Source organism: Scomber scombrus, chromosome 10, assembly GCF_963691925.1.
Source record: "Scomber scombrus chromosome 10, fScoSco1.1, whole genome shotgun sequence".
In the NCBI taxonomy this organism is placed as follows: Eukaryota; Metazoa; Chordata; class Actinopteri; order Scombriformes; family Scombridae; genus Scomber; species Scomber scombrus.
In genome coordinates this window covers 32,699,972-32,724,125 of record NC_084979.1, presented here as the reverse complement: position 1 = coordinate 32,724,125, position 24,154 = coordinate 32,699,972, and the positions used below count along the sequence as shown (strand labels likewise).

General features: G+C 39.8%; 1 protein-coding gene across 1 annotated transcript; it reads right to left on the bottom strand.

Moving 5' to 3' along the window:
• Window positions 1–994: 994 nt before the first annotated feature.
• On the bottom strand, window positions 995–21,551 carry LOC133987991 (macrophage mannose receptor 1-like). The gene is made up of 5 exons (XM_062427501.1): window positions 21,393–21,551; window positions 20,555–20,762; window positions 4,397–4,735; window positions 2,940–3,034; window positions 995–1,150 (listed from the first exon to the last, which is right to left on the bottom strand). Exons 1-5 carry the CDS (start codon window positions 21,522–21,524, stop codon window positions 1,028–1,030), a joined length of 897 nt encoding a protein of 298 aa, XP_062283485.1. The 5' UTR covers window positions 21,525–21,551; the 3' UTR covers window positions 995–1,027.
• Between the last annotated feature and the right edge of the window lie 2,603 nt (window positions 21,552–24,154).

Here is a 24,154-nt window from a genome sequence, read left to right as displayed (position 1 = left end):
GACAATGAGACCAAGACATGACCGAGGGATACGAGACCAAGACAAGACCAAGACCAAAGACGGTCGAGACTGTGACAAGACCGAGACCACGTAAAAGTGGTCTCGAGATCGGTCTCGAGACCAAGACCGGTCTCGAGACATCCAACTCTAAAACAAACTAACATGACCAAACTACCAAACAACAACGGAGGAATAAGATATATCAGACTCTGATACACACAAAAATTGTTAATAGATCAGTTCATTGTTGGTTTGGAGCCAAACATGAAGAAAAATATAGAAAATCAGCAGAATGACTCTTTAAGTTTTCATAAAGATTTTAATTTTGTCTGAGCAAACAAATGAAATAAATCCTACTGAGGTTACAGCATAGATTTACATACTTTATGATCATTATATGTATCATTTGAAGACCACACCAAATATTTTTAACAAAACATCAAACAATTAAAGGATGAAGGATAAAATCTTCCATAATAGACAAAAACTTCTCATCTTTTATTGAGATGTTCCTCTTCAGGTTGATTATATTTAAATATACATTAAAAAGCAAACAGACTTTGTCTCATGTATGCACATACGAGCTTCAACACATTGATGTGTGTAGCAGATGTTAAAAAACAGCAAGATTAAAATAGAACCAAGTTTAAGCACAAATTTAAACCCCAAATAATCAGATACAAATATAAAAACCAGATTAAACACAGTTAAGATCCAGAGAAAAAAGTGAGTGTTAAGATGCATCTTAAAAGCATGAACAGACTCAGTCTGTCTAACAGCCTCGGCAGGCTGTTCCAGAGCCGAGGGGCTGCTACACTAAAAGCCATTAAAGGGACACTGCTGCTTGCTCTTCTTTGTCTTCTTCTCCTTGTGGCAGACGCACATGCTCAGTGGCGTCTGCCTCACACACAACTACTCTCACTTGCATCATTTAAAGATCACACCAAATATTTTAAACAAAACATCACACTTTTAAAGAATGAAGGAAAAAACTGTTCAGTAGAAACAGACAAACTTCTACACAGCATTACAGCTCATCTTTTTTTGACGTCTTCTTCTTCTCCTTATGGAAGACTTTTCCATCAGGCTGCTTCTTCCAGCTCAGTTTGACGTCTTCATTCACCCCCTTCTCCTTCATCCTCTGTTTGAGCTGAGATACACAAACATTTACTGTGTTGAATATCACTCACAGACTGAGATCCTTTACTTAAGTCAAAATACAGCAATTTAAAAATACTACATTACAAGTAAAAGTCCTGCATTTCAGATCCTGCCTGATTAAAAGAACAAAACTACAATCAGCTCAATTTACTTCAAGTATGAAGAGTAAAAGTTCCAGTTTAGCAGAAAATCTGCCATTGTGACATGAGCCAGATAAAAAACGCATTTCATTCATTTTACTAACTTTTCTCCAAAACAACTCAAAGATCTGGGTAACACTTTACTTGAAGGTATCATCATAAGAGTGACACGACACTGTCATAACTGTTACATGACACAGTCATGAACGCGTCATAAACATTATGTCAATGTCATAAACGTTTATGACTGTTGTCATTAAGTGTCATTCTGTTCCTGTAATGACAAGTTGACATTGTTTGGGTTGTCTTGATTATGACAACTTGACTTTAATCAAAGTGACATTACCACAAAATGGGTTAACCCTAACCCTTCATTACACTGTCATAATGGAGTCCTGACAGTCAGTTTTGGGTTTCCTGTCCGTATCCTGTCAAACATCTATAACCAAGTGCTAGAATTGGTCTGTAACCTTGCACATCTAATTATAATAATCATTATGTCAACTTGATTAAAGTCAAGTTGTCATAATGAAGACAACCCAAACAATGTCAACTTGTCATTACAATGTTGGAGATCTTCTACCTGTCTGTTGTTGCCAGCGCCATTTTCTTTGCTATTGTGTGTTGGGGCAGCAGCATCAGAGCCAGCGACACCAATAGACTTGATAAGATCATCAAGAAGGCTGGCTCTGTACTGGGCAGGAGTCTTTTGAGACCGTGGTGGAGAGGAGGACACTGAATAAACTGTTCTCCATCATGGACATTGACCAGCAGCCTCTCCATCACACAGTGGACAGACAGCGGAGGAGGAGAAGGTGCTCCGCTGTCGAAGGGACAGATACAGGAAATCTTTCCTGCTTCATGCCATCACACTGCATAATAACAGCTAAAAAACAGGAACAGAATGACACTTAATGACAACAGTCATAAACGTTTATGACATTAACATAATGTTTATGACGCGTTCATGACTGTGTCATGTAACAGTTATGACAGTGTCATGTCACTCTTATGACGATACCTTCAAGTAAAGTGTTACCCAGATGTGTAACATGACAAGGAGCCACAACTACACACACGAGCTCCACAGCAAAATGTTCTACCAGCTTGTTATATACTGTAATATTGAATGTAACATTTGTTGTGAATGTGACTGGCTCTGCTGCAGACTCCTAGTGTTTCTCTGTGTTCTTCCTGTTTGTCTCTCTCTTTCTTGTTGTTTTTGTGTGTGAAGCTGGCGTGGCCGTGGTTCTCCCCCCTTTCTGCTGGCTCTGCTGTGCCACTCACACCTGCCTCTCATCAGCTTACCTACCTGCAGTTACATGAACCCCAGCTCTCCAACAATGCCAGAGTGTTGTCTCACCTCAGTGACAGCTATACTTCAGGCTCTGCTACTCTCGTAAATTCTCTACTCTTTCTTTTTTGCTGTTTAATAATCAGACTTTTCCTCGTGCCTTAGGATCACCTTCACCTCATCCTCAGCCGCCCAGCAGCTCTGAGCTCCATTCCCCCTGCCATCAGCCTCCATCACAATTCAGCCTTGCAATAAACACCTCCACTCATTATCCTGCTGTGTGTCCTGCTCTTGGGTCTGACTCTAGTTCATAACAACATTGACATTGTAGTCCTGTTAGTTACCTGCTTCAAGACTTCCTCCATCACCTCAGGGTTGTTCAGATCCAGAGCGGAGTTCATCTTCACACTCACACGCATTTTGTGCTTTGGAACAATCTCTTTAAGAAACAAACAGGCTTCATCAGTTTTGTGTTGTTTTAGTGACACATTTTTCATACCAACATGTAAACTACACAAAACCTCCTGACAGTACATATGAGTCACATGTGATTGTTAAATAAAACCCATCAAAATTTGGATATACAAAAACAGAACAATATATATATATATATATATATATATATATATATATATATATATATATAAATACAAATGTTGTCAAAGTGAGTCCAAATTTTTCAAAAAGGGACCCAAATATTCTTTCTATTTGTAATTTAAATGATTAAATCACAGTTTCTCCGTGTGAATAACTAAAACTAGTCCATGCAGCCAGTTTCTGAAGCATGGAGGAATGTCTTCCTGTCTTTGAGAATACATTTTTTTGTTGTTTGAATGTGTGACGGGAGAGTTAAAGAGTCCCTCAGAGGACAGTCTCTAACTAAAGGCATTAATGTACCATCACTTGATTCACATTCATGACAGACTGGTCAAATGTATATAACATGACCTTAGAGTAATGAAAATGGTGAATCACTTTCATCTGAATTAACCCGTGTCTGCTGTTTATTGAACAACTATGAATATTAGAGCGTTCAGTTTGGTTCTTCAGTGGTTGGAGCTGTGAACACTGAAAACACAATGAAACTATCAGATACTGAATCAATAAAGCAGAGGAATGAGATGCTGCTCTAGAAAGAAAGATCATATTGAAACATCGACCACATACACAAGAAAAATACAGCATTAAATATGTTAATGAAGTAAATGATTAAGAACATTTGAAGGTGGTTTGTTCTAGTAATCACAAACAGCTCTTGCTGGACTCTAACCAGGGACGTTGTGGGTATATGATGTGCTGGAACCACTCGGCTATGAGGACGCTCCCACTTTGTGTTAACATTTGATTATATTTCTCAGTCTGTGTACAACAGTATAAATAAACTGAGCTGACTGTTCATACTGACCATTAGAAGATCCCTTCATCATGTTTACTGTAATGATTCCTCCTGTTCATACTGACCATTAGATCATAATGTTTACAATGGAAGTGATGGAGGACTAAAAAGACAGTAAATGTGTCAGATATCACTTGATATAATAACTCAGACTGATGAAGCTCAATAGAAGCTGATCAGCTACTTTAAATGACTGTGTGGAAACACTGTGATACAGTCCTCCATCACTGAACACTGGAAGCACAATTGAAGATCTTTTAATAGTCAGTATGAACAGGAGGAATGATTACAGAGAGGAAAACCTCTTTACTGTTCATATGGACACCTGACTGCTGCTTAACACACACTGGGAACACTGGGAACACTGGGAACTGTCCTTTAAAGGATAACTGAATCATGACTTACCTTCGTAACAAATAAATGGTTTGTTCTGGTCACAGGTCCAGTCCTCCCAAAGTCCAGAACGGTTGAAGTTCATTGCCACACAATCCTCCTCCTTCCCACGGTAGTTGTTAGGTTCTCCTGAGGCCCAGTACCTAAAGGAGGAGTTACTTCCATCAGACCACTTCCAGGAGTCTCTAAAGAAGCCGATCCAGACTATTTCTCCACCAGCTAGATCCTTCACCTCCTGGTTCTGTGCTTCATTTCTCACAGTGGCCAGGTCTGTGTAGTTTGCTCTGCAGTAGCTCTGGGCCTCAGTCCAACTCATGGGACGAGTGATGAGGATAAATGTCACATCTGACCCTGAAAATAGACCATAGTGAAAATCTGTGTTTCCTGTCTGTCACTTTACATGAGTGAAAAAAGATGAATGCCACAGTTTGTGTAACGTTTTTGTGTCATTATGAATCCACTGAGAACTGCTCCAATAAAGGACTGTGTCAGTAAAAATAATAATTAAAGACACTGACTATGTTAGAGTTTGTTTTGTTTAACAGCCTCTTCATACGTCTACACTTCTCTCTTCAGACGTTCTGTATCCAGTGGTGGAGCGTACATATGAACATGGAGGCACACATTCATCCATAAAGGCACATCAGAGCCACTTTGCCTCCTTTTCTTACCCCTTTGACTGAGACAGTGACCTGTGTTAATGTTGGAGCTCAATGAGTCAACAGGCTTTATAGAAACTGGCTTCATGACTCTGCTTCACACCTTGAAATGAATGCAGGGATCTCACTGATGGAACTGACTATTTCAGCCCAAATCTGGAGGAAACTGAACAGTAACTGGAAAAGAACGGACCGTTAGTGATAACTCTCACCTCTCACAGAAGAGCAGACTGCCTGACGGGTTAGGGCACAAGGAATATCGTACCATTTTCCAGTATCAGACATCTCTGTGCAGTATTGACCACTCCCATAGTTGTTCGGTTCGCCTGGGTACCAATTTGTGAACTCAACCTCTGCATGTCTGTCTGACCACCTCCAGCTGTTCAGCTGTTCGTCATCGTACAGTCCTATCCAGACCGTCTGAAAGCAAGATTAGATTGTGTTATACAACATTTGTCTTTGCTCAGCTTAAAGATACTTTGCATAACATTTCCATTCACATACATTATAAGAGTAGATTTCATCTAAAGTAACTGATGCAGTATTACTTGCTGGTACTAGTATTTCAGTCATTTAATGGCACACACACAGCAAACTGTTAAATTATTACATGATAGTAAACTTTAAATGAAACTTTAAATTCGTCTTTCTTAATTAAATGATTTGATGTCTTCTGTTTTAAATTGTCAATAATTTTGAGCTGTTTTTTGTCCATGAAAGGAGTTATATGAAAAAGCCTTATTATTCTTATTCATAGTCATGTTACTACAAAATACATTAAAAACATTTTTGTCCCTTTTCATGATATTTACACATATTTCACATTTAGCTTTCTGTTATTGCTCCCATATGAAGTCCCACTTAAAACAAAGTCATTGGGTCATATTTACCAAGAAAGTGGAACATTTGTACTAAAATGTTCATCATAGTCTGAAGAAAATGTACTAAAGCAGCAGCTCAGTGTGTGTGACACCTCTCACTTACAGACTGTCATTGTCATAAATGCAAATTTAACAGATACAGAGTGAACAGTAGTGAAAAGTGAATTCACCGCATGGCCGTGTTCATCGAGGACCATTTTGTTTAAATCCACCATGTCTGTCAGGGTCTTCACATCCTCCATGTCGTCTATCGTGGCCAGGTCTGTGTATTTGTCTCTGCAGTAACTCTGCGCTTCAGTCATGTTCTTCACCTCATAAACAAAGTGGTACTGATGCTGAACGTGTGACGAGACGACACACAGCACTGTGATGACAGACATGCACATTGATTAAACACCACCTAAAAATAACATTACATTTCAGTGTATTCAGGTGTGTCATTACTTTTGTCAGTAAAAGGTTTTTGATGTGAACATAAAAAACTCCAACTATCATTTTGTATTTAGTGTGTCAGTTAATAGAAAAGCACTGTAAAACTAAAGTCATTGTGTTTAAAGTTGTCACAGTGCTGTACATATTACAATCACTAAGATACCACAATGCAGTGTTTATATGTACATTCAGTTGTTGAATTCTCAGCGCCGCTGCAAAAATGACTTGAAGTAACATGATGTTAACTATTTTGATCACTTGCTCGATTTCATGGCTTCGGTGTAGGCTAGGCTTCAGAACACAACTTGCCAGGCATGGACAGGCCATCGGGCGTACCGGGAAATTGCACATTTGTAAGTTTACTATACTGTATACTGTTGTTATGTGTTCTTGCTAACATCTACCTGGATGGTCATAAAGCCTACTACTTTTACAGAGTGACTGTAATGACTGCAACTATCAATTATTGCATTATTTTAAAGACACCAATACTGTCAATGTACATTTTTTGAAACAGTCTCATTTTCACTGTTCTCTTGACCCATCTGGCCTCTCTTTCTCTGCCCTTAGACCATATTTGGAGTGAAGGTTTGCCTTTCCCTGATGTGGAGTTCAAATGTGTTATGATGATAGCTGATTTTTACATAACTTTGAAGCCTAATTTCACATATTTAGCGATTATTTAATCATTCATATTTGGCAGGGTGGTTAACAACACACTTTTCTGTGGTATGTCAAACTCAGAACACATATTTATTCTTACTTTACAGACTTTAATTAGTTTTAATAAATATTATTTATGCTTAAATATGATTAACATTAACTTAATATTTTCAGGTATGTTAAGTTGAGAATAAAGTACATTACACTTGATACTGACTAGTAAGATGTACTTAATACTTGAAACCAGAATATGATCAGGGTGACTTTTGAACACTGGAAATAAATCGTGTACTTGTTCCGGCAGTAGCCCCGTGGCACTCAACATTTCCCTGGAATTTTTTTAGTTTATAATTTAATATTACTTTTAACAACTCAGGGACGTCTAAGCAGCAACATGTTGTCTGAGCACTTTTTTGCACTGTCAATTTGAAATAATGTTTTGTTTTTTAATGCAGGGGTGGACATTAAAAACATATTTTTTTATCTGATTCATCGTAAAAATAATCGACTAATTAATCAATTATAAAAATAATCATTAGTTTCAGCCCTATTAGGGGAGCAAACCCCCGGCCCCCCTTAGTGTTGCTAGGTTACCGACACACAGCACCGCTGCTATAAACATTTCTAGGGGAAACACTGCCACAATGTATAATATCAATAATAATATGGGAAATGAATGACAATTAAAAATACACATATATAAATAAATAAAAGTCTTACCTGACGCAGCTAAGATGCTGAAAAGAACTTTCTCCATCATCGTCTGTTTGTATCTGCTTCTCTCTCTGAGTCTGTGACTGATGATATGCAGCTGTAGGTTATTTACCTGTTACCTCACCTTTACTGGAACCATGCAAAGTGTTCATTGTGTTTAGTATTTTCATATCAGGCAAATATCTCATATTTACTGAAACCGTACAAAGAGTTCATTGTGTTTAGTATGCAAGTGTTCAGACTCTTCAGTTTCCACAGAACTGATTATGCAGGTTTCCTGATAGTGTACTGAATATCAGGTCAAGAATAATCCTCCTGTTCAATGTCTACATGCTCCCACAAGCTCAGATTATAGAAAACAACCAAATATGTACCATAATTATACAGACGACACACATTTACATTACTATATCACCAGGGGACAACGGTCCAGCTTTAATCAGTGATGTTAAAAACCACAAACCCATCCAGACATGTTGGTGTCGTCTCAGACCTGAATTTCAACAACCACATAAAGACAGTTACAAAGTTAGTCTACTATCAGCTGAAGAATATATCAAGAGTTAAAGGACTTATGTCTTAGCAGGATTAATAAAAACTTGTCCATAAGTTTCTCTTCAGCAGATTGGATAGTGTAACAGAGTCTTTACAGGTCTCCCTAAAAAGTCTATCAGACAGCTGCAGCTGATTCAGAGTCCTCACTAAGACCAGGTTCACTAACAAAGACCACGCTAACTAAGATATGAGTTTAAGTATTTATTATGTGGAAGGAAAAAGGGTTGAGGGATAGGGAAGAAGGGATGTAGGGTTAGGGTGGAGGGCTCGTAGGGTTGGGAGGGAGGATGAGGGGAAAGGATGGGATGTAAGAGAGGAGTAAAGAGAGGTGTAGTGTGTGGTGTGGATTAAAGTTGAAGCCGGTTGCCGGGTCGATGAGGAGGCGCAGGATGCTGGACCCGTCTTCTAGTTGGGTGTGTGGAGGGAACCGGGACAGGATGAGACTCTGGGTGGGGGAGCTGTCTCGATGTCTGGTCCGAGTTGCAGACCCCCAAAAAGTCTTCCAGAGGACAGGAGCGTGTGTGTTTTTAATGTCGGTTGTGCTGTGGCGGATGTAAGTTAAGTAAGCGGGTGACGACCAACGTCCGAGAATTTGGTTGTCCGGGATACTTTGACGGGAAGCTGAGGAGGCGGCACCGATGCGGAATGAATGACTTGAGTATGATTCTGGGGATACGCAGGATTTTATTAGGATTTGCCGGAAGTGGAAGTGGAACCAAAAATGTGTGGTTACTGTACCTGTCTCAGTAACGAAGGCGCGGCTGGTTTGTCTTAACGGATGTAGTTAAGGACGGGTTCGTACAGGTTCAGGAATGGATGCAAACGCAATAGGAAAACGGGTTGTGACTGGCCGGATTGATTATTTAAAACATTTTCTGAGGTGGAAGATGAGTGTGTCAGGAGAGTGGACTGATATGTTAGATATGGTGGAGTGTTGCGATGGGTCGTAGTGAGAAGAGGAAGTGGTGAACTCTGAACAACGCAATAAAACCGAAGAATGCTAGTAGGAACATGGACTCTAAAACCTTATCTATATACGGGGATAGGTAACTGGTGCGGAGGGTTCTGATACAGTGTGTGAGAAGGTCAGAATTGAGAGGTGAACGTTTTGCTGTGGGATGAGGTTCAGCTTTACGGAGTCCTTTAATTAACATACGGATGTGTGAGTGTGAAAAGCTAGGACATGGGAGCTCCGGAGGACAATTTCATGATAAAGTTGATTCCGCTGATGTATGTTTGGATGGTGGTTGTTCTTATCTTTAGGATGGAGTGGGCATATGTGATGAAACTGGAAATGGTAAGGAGTGAGGGAAACGGGAGGCGGTGGGCTGCGTGAAAGGTATTGAAGCAATTCCACCCGGTCAGGTAGGATGGCAGGGTTCGGGGAGCGAGGCTGTTGAGGATGGCGTCTTGGGATGTGAGTATTAAATGTTCCAGTCGTGGGTTTAGGGGAAGATGGTGGCTGAAAACGGTGTGATCTGAGTCGGGAGGTGGTCGGCGGCTGGTGCTAAGCATCTGAATCTCTGTAAAGAAAAACGAGAGAGTGAGTCAGCGATGGTGTTTTTGTAGCTGGATATGTGATGTGCTTGGATGGTGAACTGGTGCGAGAGTGAGTTTTAGAATGAACGGCATGATGTCTTGGCTACCTGAACGGCCTCTATTAATAATGTCTACGACTGCTGTATTGTCGGAGTATATGCCTATGTTCATTTTAGACCACTCGTGCCCCCGAAGGATAGCTGCTATGATTATTGGGTGGATGGATAGCGGATGAAGGGGTCAGAGAGAGAACTCAGAAGGCCATGCGGCGGAAAAACATTTGCAAAAAAAAGGTGAAAGCGAATTCGGTAAAGGTAGGGAAGGGGAAAAGAAGAAAAAGTAGGAAATACAGTTGGTTGGCCGGAAACGCCCCCGGGGGCAGCCGGTGTGGGTGCCGTCGGGGCAGCTGAGGTCGAAGCCATCGGGGGGAAGCTGTAGTGGGAACCTGAGGAGAAAGGATGGAGGGATGAAGGGATGCATGTGCACAGGATGATAGTGAATGTTGCGGCTGGAATCAGAGAATTTGGACATTTAGACATTTAGGGAGGGAGCTGAAGCCTGATTGGCTGCTGCTGAGGATGCTGCCAGGTATACACACACACACACACACACACACACACACACACACACACACACACACACACACACACACACATATATAAAAACACACACACACACACACACGCACATACAAACACACACACACACACACACACACATACAAACACACACACACACACACACACACAAACACACACACACACACACACACACACAAAAGTAAATGCAAATGTTTGCAAATGTAAAGAACTGTCCTTTGGTGAACACTATGAAACACTGCCTGTGTTAATCTGTCTCTTGTTATTTAATAATAAGATTAAAAACCACGTCAGTAAAAAAAGCTTCATGTAAACACAAAAGTTAACTGTGGAAATAATTGAATCCTTTTTAACGGGTTGTCCTGTTTGCCAGGTGAAGAATGTGTCATTTAAACTTTGCCTTTAATTAGCAGTAGATGGCAGAGAGAGAGACAGAGAGAGAGAGAGAGAGAGAGAGAGAGACAGAGAGAGAGAGAGAGAGAGAGAGAGAGAGAGACAGAGAGAGAGAGAGAGAGAGAGAGAGAGAGAGAGAGAGAGAGAGAGAGAGAGAGAGACAGAGAGAGACAGAGAGAGAGAGAGAGAGACAGAGAGAGAGAGAGACAGAGAGAGACAGAGAGAGAGAGGAGAGAGAGAGAGAGAGAGAGAGAGAGACAGAGAGAGAGAGACAGAGAGAGAGAGAGACAGAGAGAGAGAGACAGAGAGAGAGAGAGAGAGAGAGAGAGAGAGAGAGAGAGAGAGACAGAGAGAGAGAGAGAGGCTCTAACTACTGGTTCTGGTTCTGGTTCTGGTTCGGTACCATCAGGTTCTGGTTGACGAGCTCTTATTCTGCTTTTTGTGGTTTTCTGTTATTTATATCCTGTTCTGATGTCGAATGTTAAACGTGGTCAAAGTTGGTTTGAACTTATGTAGAAATGTTGCCTGCAAGTCAAAAGCTTCAAAGAAGGCCTTAAAGAGACAGGAGCTCAAACTGTTTCACACAGAGGCTGAACTGAGGCGCTGCATAAAGGACCAGTAGAAGATAAATAAGGAGTTTTTATTCCAGTAGAAACTCAGAATATTAATATAGAAGCTGGAGATGTGAATAATTCATGTGCTTAAAGACCGTCTTGACAAAATATGAACCAAACCTATTGAGTTACACCTCCTGACTGGTCTCCCCTCTTTGTCCCACCCTGAGACGGGCTGTTACACATGATAAATGAATTAATACATCACTGCCTTTAAATGAACAATAGTCATTCATCATAGATTTTCTTGGCTTTCTGTGGCTGTGGTCAGTAAGAAAACTCCATAACAAGGAAATCACTCTTGACCTGATATTCAGTACAGCATCAGCAGACCGATATAATCAGCCAGTGTGACAGTGCAGAGCCTCATAGGAAAATAATAAACACTTTGCATGATGCAAATGACAGTGACATAAGAGATGTGCACAATATGTTCAAATGTCAAGAAACATGAAAATGAAGCCTCCATGAATTTAAATTGATGTCACTGTGTTTCTCAGATTATGATCGAGCCATTCAGAACTACACCCGCTTTGATGACTTAAGAAGAGAGTAGAAGCAAGATACATAAGAAAGTTAAGAGAGGAACAAAACAAGAGAGAGAATCCAGCAGTGAAGGCTGGTTTTCTCCCTGGGGAGGACTGTGTGTGTCAGCCTATCAGATCCTTCCCTTCCTTCTTTATCTCACTGGTGAGGATGTCATTTCTGGTTTTTACCACAAAACGTATCATCTTCATTCATTATTATTATTCAGGTCATTAAATCCTTATAAAATACATACTATAATACAGTAACACAACACAGAATGTATTATTCTGGCATTGAGCAGACATCAGTTTCATTCATTAAAGCCTGAAAATAATTAATATAATCAAGCATAACACATTGTTATTCTACCATGTATGTAAGATAATTGATTATCATCATAATGATTTACATAACTACATAACTATTGACCAAGATGTCTATGTATAAGTTTTAACATTCATTTCCATTCACAGGTTCAGTTGATGGTAGAAAGGGGAGTGGGGGTTTTTGACCAGTGCTGACGCCTGAAGGAGAAACCAATATCTGTCTTATGTTACATTTTATGTAGTTCTGTCACTTTGAGCTTCTATGTGGAATGTTAATGGACTTTTGTTTATCCCAAAGAGAGACTGGGTCTAGTTTATTTCACCCGGGGTCAAAGGTGACTATGGCCAGATGATGTTCAACCGTATGTCCACTACACAGTCAAACATGCAAAGGTGGAAACACACTAGGAACACAACAGGAAAATGCTGGAAGTGTCACGATGAGTAGCACAGATGGACCCAAAAATGCAGACAGACAGTCTCGGGACAAAAAAGGCACTTTATTGGCCAAACCAGGAATAACTAACTAAACAGAAAAACACAGACCGAATGACCACTGGCAAAACCTACACACACAAAACTACACAGGACAAACACAGAGACTCGGACAAAGACTGGACAGGAAACCAAAAACCTATATAGACAAGGGGGGAAATAACTAACAGGACACAGGTGAGAGAAACAAGACAGGTGAAACACATGAAGCAATCAACCAAGGCAGGAGGAACACAGGAAGTAAAACTAACAAAATACACAAGGGGAGAACAACTTTCCAAAATAAAACACAAACTAACACAGGATGTGACAGGAAGTGTCAAACTAAGGCAAAGAAGATCTGACACAGAAGGAGGGGAAGACAATGAGACACAGGTGCAACACATTAAGGCGGGGCAGGCAATCACCACCAGGACACGCCATCTGAGTTCATGTCACACTTTATTTTAAAGCTCCGTTATTCTTATAATTCATTATTCACTTCTTCAAAGTTTCAGGAAAGAATTATCTGTGTAATTTGGTGATATTTATAGTTTTCCTTTTGGTTGGTACATGGATTATCAGTGGTAGCGAATTACAATGTTTATTAATAAGCACTCGTTAAAAAGGGGCACCACCCCTCGAGAGGAGACACATTATTTAAATTAATCATTCATTAATAAATCAATAATTTTGAATAGATCAGTCTCATAATATCTGAATGATTCAACGGTTTAATTGATCTCTGTACCACTTCAAAGAATAAACAACAATTATTTATTGACTAACAAGACTATTAATAAATGTAATAATGAACTTGCAATACAATATGTAGTAAACAGATTATTACTCAATATAGCAGAATAAATGAAAGATGATGGCTGATGATTAATTTAATGAAGGATCTGTAATTTATCTGGAAGCTAAGAAACTGATAGGTTTACTAAGTTTTACTTGTACTGGGTGTGACACGACTACAAAATCAGCTGGAAACCTCACATAAGTCATATAATAACAGGTGGAAGGAGCATTGCAGCTCTGGGGAAAACAAGACAAACACTGGATCATAAATCATTGTCTGTATTGTTCACTTATATTAATTACCATATCTGAATTACTGTGTGGAAGTATGGGGTAACACCTATAAAAGCAACTTACAACCATTATGAAAACTACAAAAAAAGAGCAATTAGGATAGTAAACCATGTAGGATACTGTGAACACACAAACATGCTTTTTTTTAAAGTCACACGATCTAGTCAAATTTAAAACTGCACAAATGATGTTTTAAAGCAGGAAATAATTCACTTCTGGGTAATATACAAAAAACTGTTCTGTGACAGAGAGGGGGGCTGTAATTTTAGAGGAGATTTTAATCTGAAAAAAACACTGTGTTCATACAACAGTGAAGAAATGTCTACTTCAATCTGTGGAGTGAATTTGTGGATATTGAGTTGAAACTAAGTTCAAATCCAAAATCAGTTCAGACAGATATACTATATTTAAGAGGTATATGGATGAGGAGGAGCTGTGTTAATAGGTTGGTCTTATTCTTTTTTTTTTGGCACTGGCTGAATATTTTGGTTGTAAATAAACTTGCGATAGTTGTTTATAAATGATATGAGAGTTAATAGAGGAGCAGTGAGAAGAGGGTAGGAATCTATAAGTATATACTTCTTCCTACTCCTTTTATCAAGTTATTCTTGTTTGTCTTCTTTATCTGTTTTTATTCTCATGTTAGAAATAAATTAATTCAAATTAAAGCTAAGCAAGCAGGGCTGAACGGTCTTTGCATCCAGGCTTTTATTTAACATTGTATGAAGGGGTTAAACAACACTTCCTGTGTCCACTATGTGGCGGTGGGACCAATTATATGTCATGTTGTAGTGTATGATGTGGAGAACACAACCTGTGAATTTCATGTAAATCAGATGATGTTTCTCATATGAGGCTGACTTCCTGTGTCCAGTAGGTGGCGCTGTTAATATGAGTCAGTATTGACATATAGACGTGTTCAGGGTGGGACCCTCATCATGCCTGAGCACTTTGGTGCAGATCGGACAATGTATGTAGGAGTTATGAAGGCAACTCGCCGCAGGACGCTTGTCACCTAGGTGGGGAGTTCTGGTCCTCTGAAATGAGGCCAACGCGGAAGTAACTTAAAACTGCATTCTATCAAAAGGCCACCAGGGGGCGACCGATTTGGTGTCAAAAGGACTTCCGTCTCTATACAAGATGGCGCTGCTCAGATCTGAAACTATTGGCCTCCAAGAAATTGACATTTTAAAGTGTCCTAGGCCATAAAATAATTGTAATAAAAATAATTTGATTAAATATCAAATTTCCACCAGGTGTGACGCATGTGCACATTTTCATGAGTTTTGTGCATGTTTAGGTCGTCGTCAAAAATATGTTTGTTTTGGAAGAAAAAAACAATGCAGAGTTTTTCCTACAGATAAAATAGAGCCTTCGCACTGTGAAGAGCTCGGGCTCTAAAAACTAAAATTCTACAAACAAGTGAAGCTTCAACAGAATCGCACATGCTCAGTGGCGTCTGCCTCACACACAACTACTCTCACTTGCATCATTTAAAGATCACACCAAATATTTTAAACAAAACATCACACTTTTAAAGAATGAAGGAAAAAACTGTTCAGTAGAAACAGACAAACTTCTACACAGCATTACAGCTCATCTTTTTTTGACGTCTTCTTCTTCTCCTTGTGGAAGACTTTTCCATCAGGCTGCTTCTTCCAGCTCAGTTTGACGTCTTCATTCACCCCCTTCTCCTTCAGTCTCTGTTTGAGCTGAGATACACAAACATTTACTGTGTTGAATATCACTCACAGACTGAGATCCTTTACTTAAGTCAAAATACAGCAATGTAAAAATACTACATTACAAGTAAAAGTCCTGCATTTCAGATCCTGCCTGATTAAAAGAACAAAACTACAATCAGCTCAATTTACTTCAAGTATGAAGAGTAAAAGTTCCAGTTTAGCAGAAAATCTGCCGTTGTGACATGAGCCAGATAAAAAACACATTTCATTCATTTTATTAACTTTTCTCCAAAACAACTCAAAGATCTGGGTAAAACTTTACTTGAAGGTATCGTCATAAGAGTGACATGACACTGTCATAACTGTTACATGACACAGTCATGAACGCGTCATAAACATTATGTCAATGTCATAAACGTTTATGACTGTTGTCATTAAGTGTCATTCTGTTCCTGTAATGACAAGTTGACATTGTTTGGGTTGTTTTGATTATGACAACTTGACTTTAATCAAAGTGACCAGAAAATGGGTTAACCCTAACCCTTCATTAACATATATATTAAATATAAATCATCATTTTCGGAGTAAAAAGCTCCCTGCTGAGTGGCTGGGTCAGTGCAGCAGCCAGCCAATCACTGACAAGAGATTTGCACATAGCAACAGGAATTTATCCAATCAGCGTCGTCGGTTCTGATGCCTGAAGGGCCATAAAGATATCGCCCCAAGGGTGAGAGAGTGGGATTCCTGGTGACATTGCTGCTGTGATGTGATGTCTCTGCCACAAGGGGGCACTGCTGTAACACTCAACAGCTTTGTGTGTAAACATGTGTAAACCTAATAAGTTATTTGGTTCCAATTTGGTTCTAAACTTGTGTTTGTGCAATATGCTATTTATGTTTTGTATAAGAATGCCTCAAGTTATTAATACTGGTATTAAATAATTACTATTTCACAGAGCACTGGTATCCAGCTGTTTATGTTCAGTTGTTTTGGGATGGTTATTGAAACTGAGTTAATAGGCTTTATGCACAGCTCCACTACTTCCTGAACTCAATACAGCTCCTTTATTTCCTTTCTTAGATTATTGGACAAACTGATTAATCCAGGTGTGTCTGACCATTGTTGTTGTAACTAGTGAGGTCAGACACACCTGGATTAATCAGTTTATCCAATAATGTAAGACAGGAAATAAAGGAGCTGTATTGAGTTCAGAAAGTAGTGGAGCTGTGCATAAAGTTCATAAAGCACAACCCCACCTACAATATTTTTCACCAGCCTCCACTAACCCTAACCCTTCATTACACTGTCATAATGGAGTCCTGACAGTCAGTTTTGGGTTTCCTGTCCGTATCCTGTCAAACATCTATAACCAAGTGCTAGAATTGGTATGTAACCTTGCACATCTAATTATAATAATCATTATGTCAACTTTCCACAAACACAAAAATAGGTGCATATTTTGTTAATGTCAAGATGTCATGACAAAGACATTTTCTGGTCACTTTGATTAAAGTCAAGTTGTCATAATCAAGACAACCCAAACAATGTCAACTTGTCATTACAGGAACAGAATGACACTTAATGACAACAGTCATAAACGTTTATGACATTGACATAATGTTTATGACGCGTTCATGACTGTTTCATGTAACAGTTATGACAGTGTCATGTCACTCTTATGACGATACCTTCAAGTAAAGTGTTACCCAGATGTGTAACATGACAAGGAGCCACAACTACACACAGGGGCTCCACAGCAAAATGTTCTACCAGCTTGTTATATACTGTAATATTGAATGTAACATTTGTTGTGAATGTGACTGGCTCTGCTGCAGACTCCTAGTGTTTCTCTGTGTTCTTCCTGTTTGTCTCTCTCTCTCTTTCTTGTTGTTTTTGTGTGTGAAGCTGGCGTGGCCGTGGTTCTCCCCCCTTTCTGCTGGCTCTGCTGTGCCACTCACACCTGCCTCTCATCAGCTTACCTACCTGCAGTTACATGAACCCCAGCTCTCCAACAATGCCAGAGTGTTGTCTCACCTCAGTGACAGCTATACTTCAGGCTCTGCTACTCTCGTAAATTCTCTACTCTTTCTTTTTTGCTGTTTAATAATCAGACTTTTCCTCGTGCCTTAGGATCACCTTCACCTCATCCTCAGCCGCCCAGCAGCTCTGAGCTCCATTCCCCCTGCCATCAGCCTCCATCACAATTCAGCCTTGCAATAAACACCTCCACTCATTATCCTGCTGTGTGTCCTGCTCTTGGGTCTGACTCTAGTTCATAACAACATTGACATTGTAGTCCTGTTAGTTACCTGCTTCAAGACTTCGTCCATCACCTCAGGGTTGTTCAGATCCAGAGCGGAGTTCATCTTCACACTCACACGCATCTTGTGCTTTGGAACAATCTCTTTAAGAAACAAACAGGCTTCATCAGTTTTCACTCTTTCTTCTGAGTGTTGTTTTAGTGACACATTTTTCATACCAACATGTAAACTACACAAAACCTCCTGACAGTACATATGAGTCACATGTGATTGTTAAATAAAACCCATCAAAATTAGGATATACAAAAACAGAACAACATATATATATAAAAAACAAGTCAAAAAGTGAGTTTTGCACATTTAGCAAAGAGGGACACCAATATTCTTTCTATTTGTAATTTAAATGATTAAATCACAGTTTCTCCGTGTGAATAACTAAAACTAGTCCATGCAGCCAGTTTCTGAAGCATGGAGGAATGTCTTCCTGTCTTTGAGAATACATTTTTTTGTTGTTTGAATGTGTGACGGGAGAGTTAAAGAGTCCTCTGAGCATCTAAAGACAGCCAAGTCCCTCAGAGGACAGTCTCTAACTAAATGCATTAATGTACCATCACTTGATTCACATTCATGACACACTGGTCAAATGTATATAACATGACCTTAGAGTAATGAAAATGGTGAATCACTTTCATCTGAATTAACCCGTGTCTGCTGTTTATTGAACAACTATGAATATTAGAACGTGCAGTATCAGGGAACATTGGTTTCCCTTTTCCAGGTCTTCTTAATACAGTCGACAGATACAGAATCCTTCCAGAAGAGATTCACAAATGTAGGGATCCCTTCATAATGCACATACAATGTCCTGTACCTGCAGACTGCTCTGTGGTTTCAGGGAAAGATGATGAAGGTGTGAAGCTTCCTGAACTGGAGGTTAAACTCTGTGTTGTTGCTGTTGTGGAGGCTGATGGGACTGATGTTGGAAATGATTGGAGAGTCCAGTTTGGTACTTCAGTGGTTGGAGCTGTGAACACTGAAAACACAATGAAACTATCAGATACTGAATCAATAAAGCAGAGGAATGAGATGCTGCTCTAGAAAGAAAGATCATATTGAAACATCGACCACATACACAAGAAAAATACAGCATTAAATATGTTAATGAAGTAAATGATTAAGAACATTTGAAGGTGGTTTGTTCTAGTAATCACAAACAGCTCTTGCTGGACTCTAACCAGGGACGTTGTGGGTATATGATGTGCTGGAACCACTCGGCTATGAGGACGCTCCCACTTGTGTTAACATTTGATTATATTTCTCAGTCTGTGTACGACAGTATAAATAAACTGAGCTGTTCATACTGACCATTAGAAGATCCCTTCATAATGTTTACAATGGAAGTGATGGAGGACTAAACCCACAGTCCTCCTTCTGTGGAAACATGGATTTAAAAGTTGATCTGAAGCTAAAATGAAGCTTCAGTCAAATCTTCATCTTCTATGTTTCAACGTTACAGTGTTTTTAGTAGCAAAGTCTTTGTGTTACTATACTTCCACCACAGCTCAACAGGGAAACACTAAGAGGGAATCTGATGCTATAAAGACAGTAAATGTGTCAGATATCACTTGATATAATAACTCAGACTGATGAAGCTCAATAGAAGCTGATCATCTACTTTAAATGACTGTGTGACACACTGTGATACAGTCCTCCATCACTGAACACTGGAAGCACAATTGAAGATCTTTTAATAGTCAGTATGAACAGGAGGAATGATTACAGAGAGGAAAACCTCTTTACTGTTCATATGGACACCTGACTGCTGCTTAACACACACTGGGAACACTGGGAACACTGGGAACTGTCCTTTAAAGGATAACTGAATCATGACTTACCTTTGTAACAAATAAATGGTTTGTTCTGGTCACAGGTCCAGTCCTCCCAACCTCCAGAACGGTGGAAGTTCATTGCCACACAAGCATCCTTCCCAGCGTAGTTGTTAGGTTCTCCTGAGGCCCAGTACGTAAAGGAGGACTTACTTCCATCAGACCACTTCCAGGAGTCTCTGAAGAGGCCGATCCAGACATATTGTCCATCAGTTAGATTCTTCACCTCCTGGTTCTCTGCTTCATTTCTCACAGTGGCCAGGTCTGTGTAGTTTGCTCTGCAGTATCTCTGGGCTTCAGTCCAACTCATGGTAGTATTGATGAGGATAAATTTCACATCTGACCCTGAAAATAGACTATAGTGAAAATCTGTGTTTCCTGTCTGTCACTTTACATGAGTGAAAAAAAGATGAATGCCACAGTTTGTGTAACATTTTTGTGTCATTATGAATCCACTGAGAACTGCTCCAATAAAGGACTGTGTCAGTAAAAATAATAATTAAAGACACTGACTATGTTAGAGTTTGTTTTGTTTAACAGCCTCTTCATACGTCTACACTTCTCTCTTCAGACGTTCTGTATCCAGTGGTGGAGCGTACATATGAACATGGAGGCACACATTCATCCATAAAGGCACATCAGAGCCACTTTGCCTCCTTTTCTTACCCCTTTGACTGAGACAGTGACCTGTGTTAATGTTGGAGCTCAATGAGTCAACAGGCTTTATAGAAACTGGCTTCATGACTCTGCTTCACACCTTGAAATGAATGCAGGGATCACACTGATGGAACTGACTATTTCAGCCCAAATCTGGAGGAAACTGAACAGTAACTGGAAAAGAACGGACCGTTAGTGATAACTCTCACCTCTCACAGAAGAGCAGACTGCCCGAAGGGTTCGGTCACAACGCTCATCGTTCCATTTTCCAGTATTATACATCTCTGTGCAGTGTTCAACACTCATATAGTTGTTCGGTTCGCCTTCCTTCCAATTTGTGAACTCAACCTCTGCATCTCTGTCTGACCACCTCCAGCTGTTCAGCTGTTTGTCATCGTACAGTCCTATCCAGACCGTCTGAAAGCAAGATTAGATTGTGTTATACAACATTTGTCTTTGCTCAACTTAAAGATACTTTGCATAACATTTCCATTCACATACATTATAAGAGTAGATTTCATCTAAAGTAACTGATGCAGTATTACTTGCTGGTACTAGTATTTCAGTCATTTAATGGCACACACACAGCAAACTGTTAAATTATTACATGATAGTAAACTTTAAATGAAACTTTAAATTTGTCTTTCTTATTTAAATGATTTGCTGTCTTCTGTTTTAAATTGTCAATAATTTTGAGCTGTTTTTTGTAGATGAAAGCAGTTATATGAAAAAGCCTTATTAGTCTTATTCATAGTCATATTACTACAAAATAAATTAAAATCATTTTTGTCCATTTTCATGATATTTACACATATTTCACATTTAGCTTTCTGTTATTGCTCCCATATGAAGTCCCACTTAAACAAAGTCATTGGGTCATATTTACCAAGAAAGTGGAACATTTGTACTAAAATGTTCATCATAGTCTGAAGAAAATGTACTAAAGCAGCAGCTCAGTGTGTATGACACCTCTCACTTACAGACTGTCATTGTCAGAAATGCAAATTTAACAGATACAGAGTGAACAGTAGTGAAAAGTGAATTCACCGCCTGGCCGTCTTCATCGAGGACCATTTTGTTTAAATCCATCATGTCTGTCAGGGTCTTCACATCCTCCTCGTCGTCTATCGTGGCCAGGTCTGTGTATTTGTCTCTGCAGTAACTCTGCGCTTCTTTCATGTTCTTCACCTCATAAACAAAGTGGTACTGATGCTGAACGTGTGACGAGACGACACACAGCACTGTGATGACAGACATGCACATTGATTAAACACAACCTGAAAATAACATTACATTTCAGTGTATTCAGGTGTGTCATTACTTTTGTCAGTAAAAGGTTTTTGATGTGAACATAAAAAACTCCAACTATCATTTTGTATTTAGTGTGTCAGTTAATAGAAAAGCACTGTAAAACTAAAGTCATTGTGTTTAAAGTTGTCACAGTGCTGTACATATTACACTCACTAAGATACCACAATGTATAATATCAATAGTAATATGGGAAATGAATGACATTTAAAAAATACACATATATAAATAAATAGAACTCTTACCTGACGCAGCTATGATGCTGAGAAGAACTTTCTCCATCATCGTCTGTTTGTATCTGCTTCTCTCTCTGAGTCTGTGACTGATGATACGCAGCTGTAGGTTAAACATTAACCTCTTTCCTCACCTTTACTGGCACCATGCAAAGAGTTCATGGTGTTTATTAGTTTCCTCTTCAGTTTCCTCAGAGCTGATTATGCAGATCTGCTGATGCTGTACTGAATATGAGGTCCAGAATGATCCTTTTTGTGTTCCAGTTTTTTTGTTGGAGGTTTCTTACCGCAGCCACATAAAACCAAGAACATCTATGATGAGTGATTATTGTTCATTTTAAGGCAGTAATGTACAGGACTGCAAATAATGATTATTTTAACTTCTTTAAATTTAGTTGTTTGGTTCAGAAAATGTCACAAGAGCTGTCAGAGACTGTGTCTGTAAATAAACTGAACACATGTGGAGGGCCAACAAAAAAAACACAAAAACACAGAACTTATGATGACCTTTGATGAACTTTGGACAGAGGAGGTTACTGTTTTGCCCAGTGGTGAGTTTACTTCAAATAAACACGTGAACACTATGAAACACTGCCTGGAGATATACAGGTAAAGTAAGGTAGTAACCCTGATTAAGAAGGGGAACTGGGTTACTTTTAGAGTAGGATGGTAGACACGTCAAAATCTTGTCTTAACAGTAGCATGTGGCTGCCCATGATGACCTGTGTGAAGCTTGCTTTGTGTGTTTGCCAGACGTTCCCAGCAGACCCTCACAATGCGTTTGGGTCTGCCAGGTCTGACCGGTATCCTCCCCCACCATTGGAACCAACTCACCACCAGGTGGTGATCAGTTGACAGCTCCGCCCCTCTCTCCGCCCGAGTGTCCAAGACATGCGGCCGCAAGTCCGACGATGCGACTACAAAGTCAATCATCGAACTGCGGCCTAGGGTGTCCTGGTGCCAAGCGCACATATGGAAACCCTGATGCTTGAACATGGTGTTCGTTATGGACAATCTGTGACGAGCACAGAAGTCTGATAACATAACACCGCTCGGGTTCAGATCGGGGGGGGGGGTTTCTCCCAATCACACCCTTCTAGGTCTCACTGTTGCTGCCAACGTGAGCGTTGAAGTCCCCCAGCAGGACGAGGGAATCCCCAGAGGAAGCACTCTCCAGCACCCCCTCTAAGGAGTCCAGAAAGGGTGGATACTCTGAACTGCTGTTTGGACCATAGGCACAAACAACAGTAACCCACGGGAAGGGGGTCCCACGTTGCCTCTTCGGGCTGTGCCCGGCCCGGCCCCATGGGCGCAGGGGTCCTGGTGACCCGCGTCCGGGCCATTTATAGTACTCATCATAACGGGTCTTTTGAGCTACGCTTTGTCTGGTACACCTCATAATCTAACAGCTCTGCTATAAATTCTACTTTTATGAAGTTAATACATTTTCAATTGTTAACATTGACTCAGGAAGGTGATCATTCTACTTTATAACTGTATTTATTATGTCTACACCCTTTCAAACATTGAATGGTTATTTTGTTGTCATTTCTATTTTGTTATATTTCACAGTTTATATATTTTGTTGTTTTAACATGTTTGAATAAATAAACTAAAACTAAACTAATTATTGAGGTCGTAGTGGGTGATGGAGGTGTATTAGGGTTCAACGGTGTTTGTAATATTTTTTCCACTCTATTAACATACATGAGGGGAAAATATTAGGAACACCGGTCTTTATGATGCACCTCAGTACTCCACCATCACCCACTACCACCTCAGTAATAATCATAAAATGTATAAACTTCATGCTGTTGTATTGGATAGAATTAGACTGCACATGAATAGCTAATAAAATGGCCGGTGAGTGTGTGTGTACAGTGACAGGGACACAGTATGAATTATGACATGAGGATATGAGGGTGCATTTGCATATTTAAAAATGTGTATCAGCTGCACACAAAAAAAAACTATTTCCATTTTTGTAAACTGTGAGTGACGTTAAGAAAAGTCTGGTTAAAATAAATGTGTATATGGTGTTTTTACAGCTCTCACATTTGAGCCTGAACAGCGTGTAAAGGGTTAACAGTCCGTACCCTAACTCTGCTGTTTACGGGATGTTCCTGAACGCAGCTCACAGCACAGGGCTCGTCAGCGCTGCGCGTCACGCATGCGCCCGTCGTTCACTTCCTGCTTCCCGACAGCAGGACAACAACATTAGAAACAGTCTTTGTGTTAAAGAGTCTGCTGTCCACCTGTCTGCTGTCC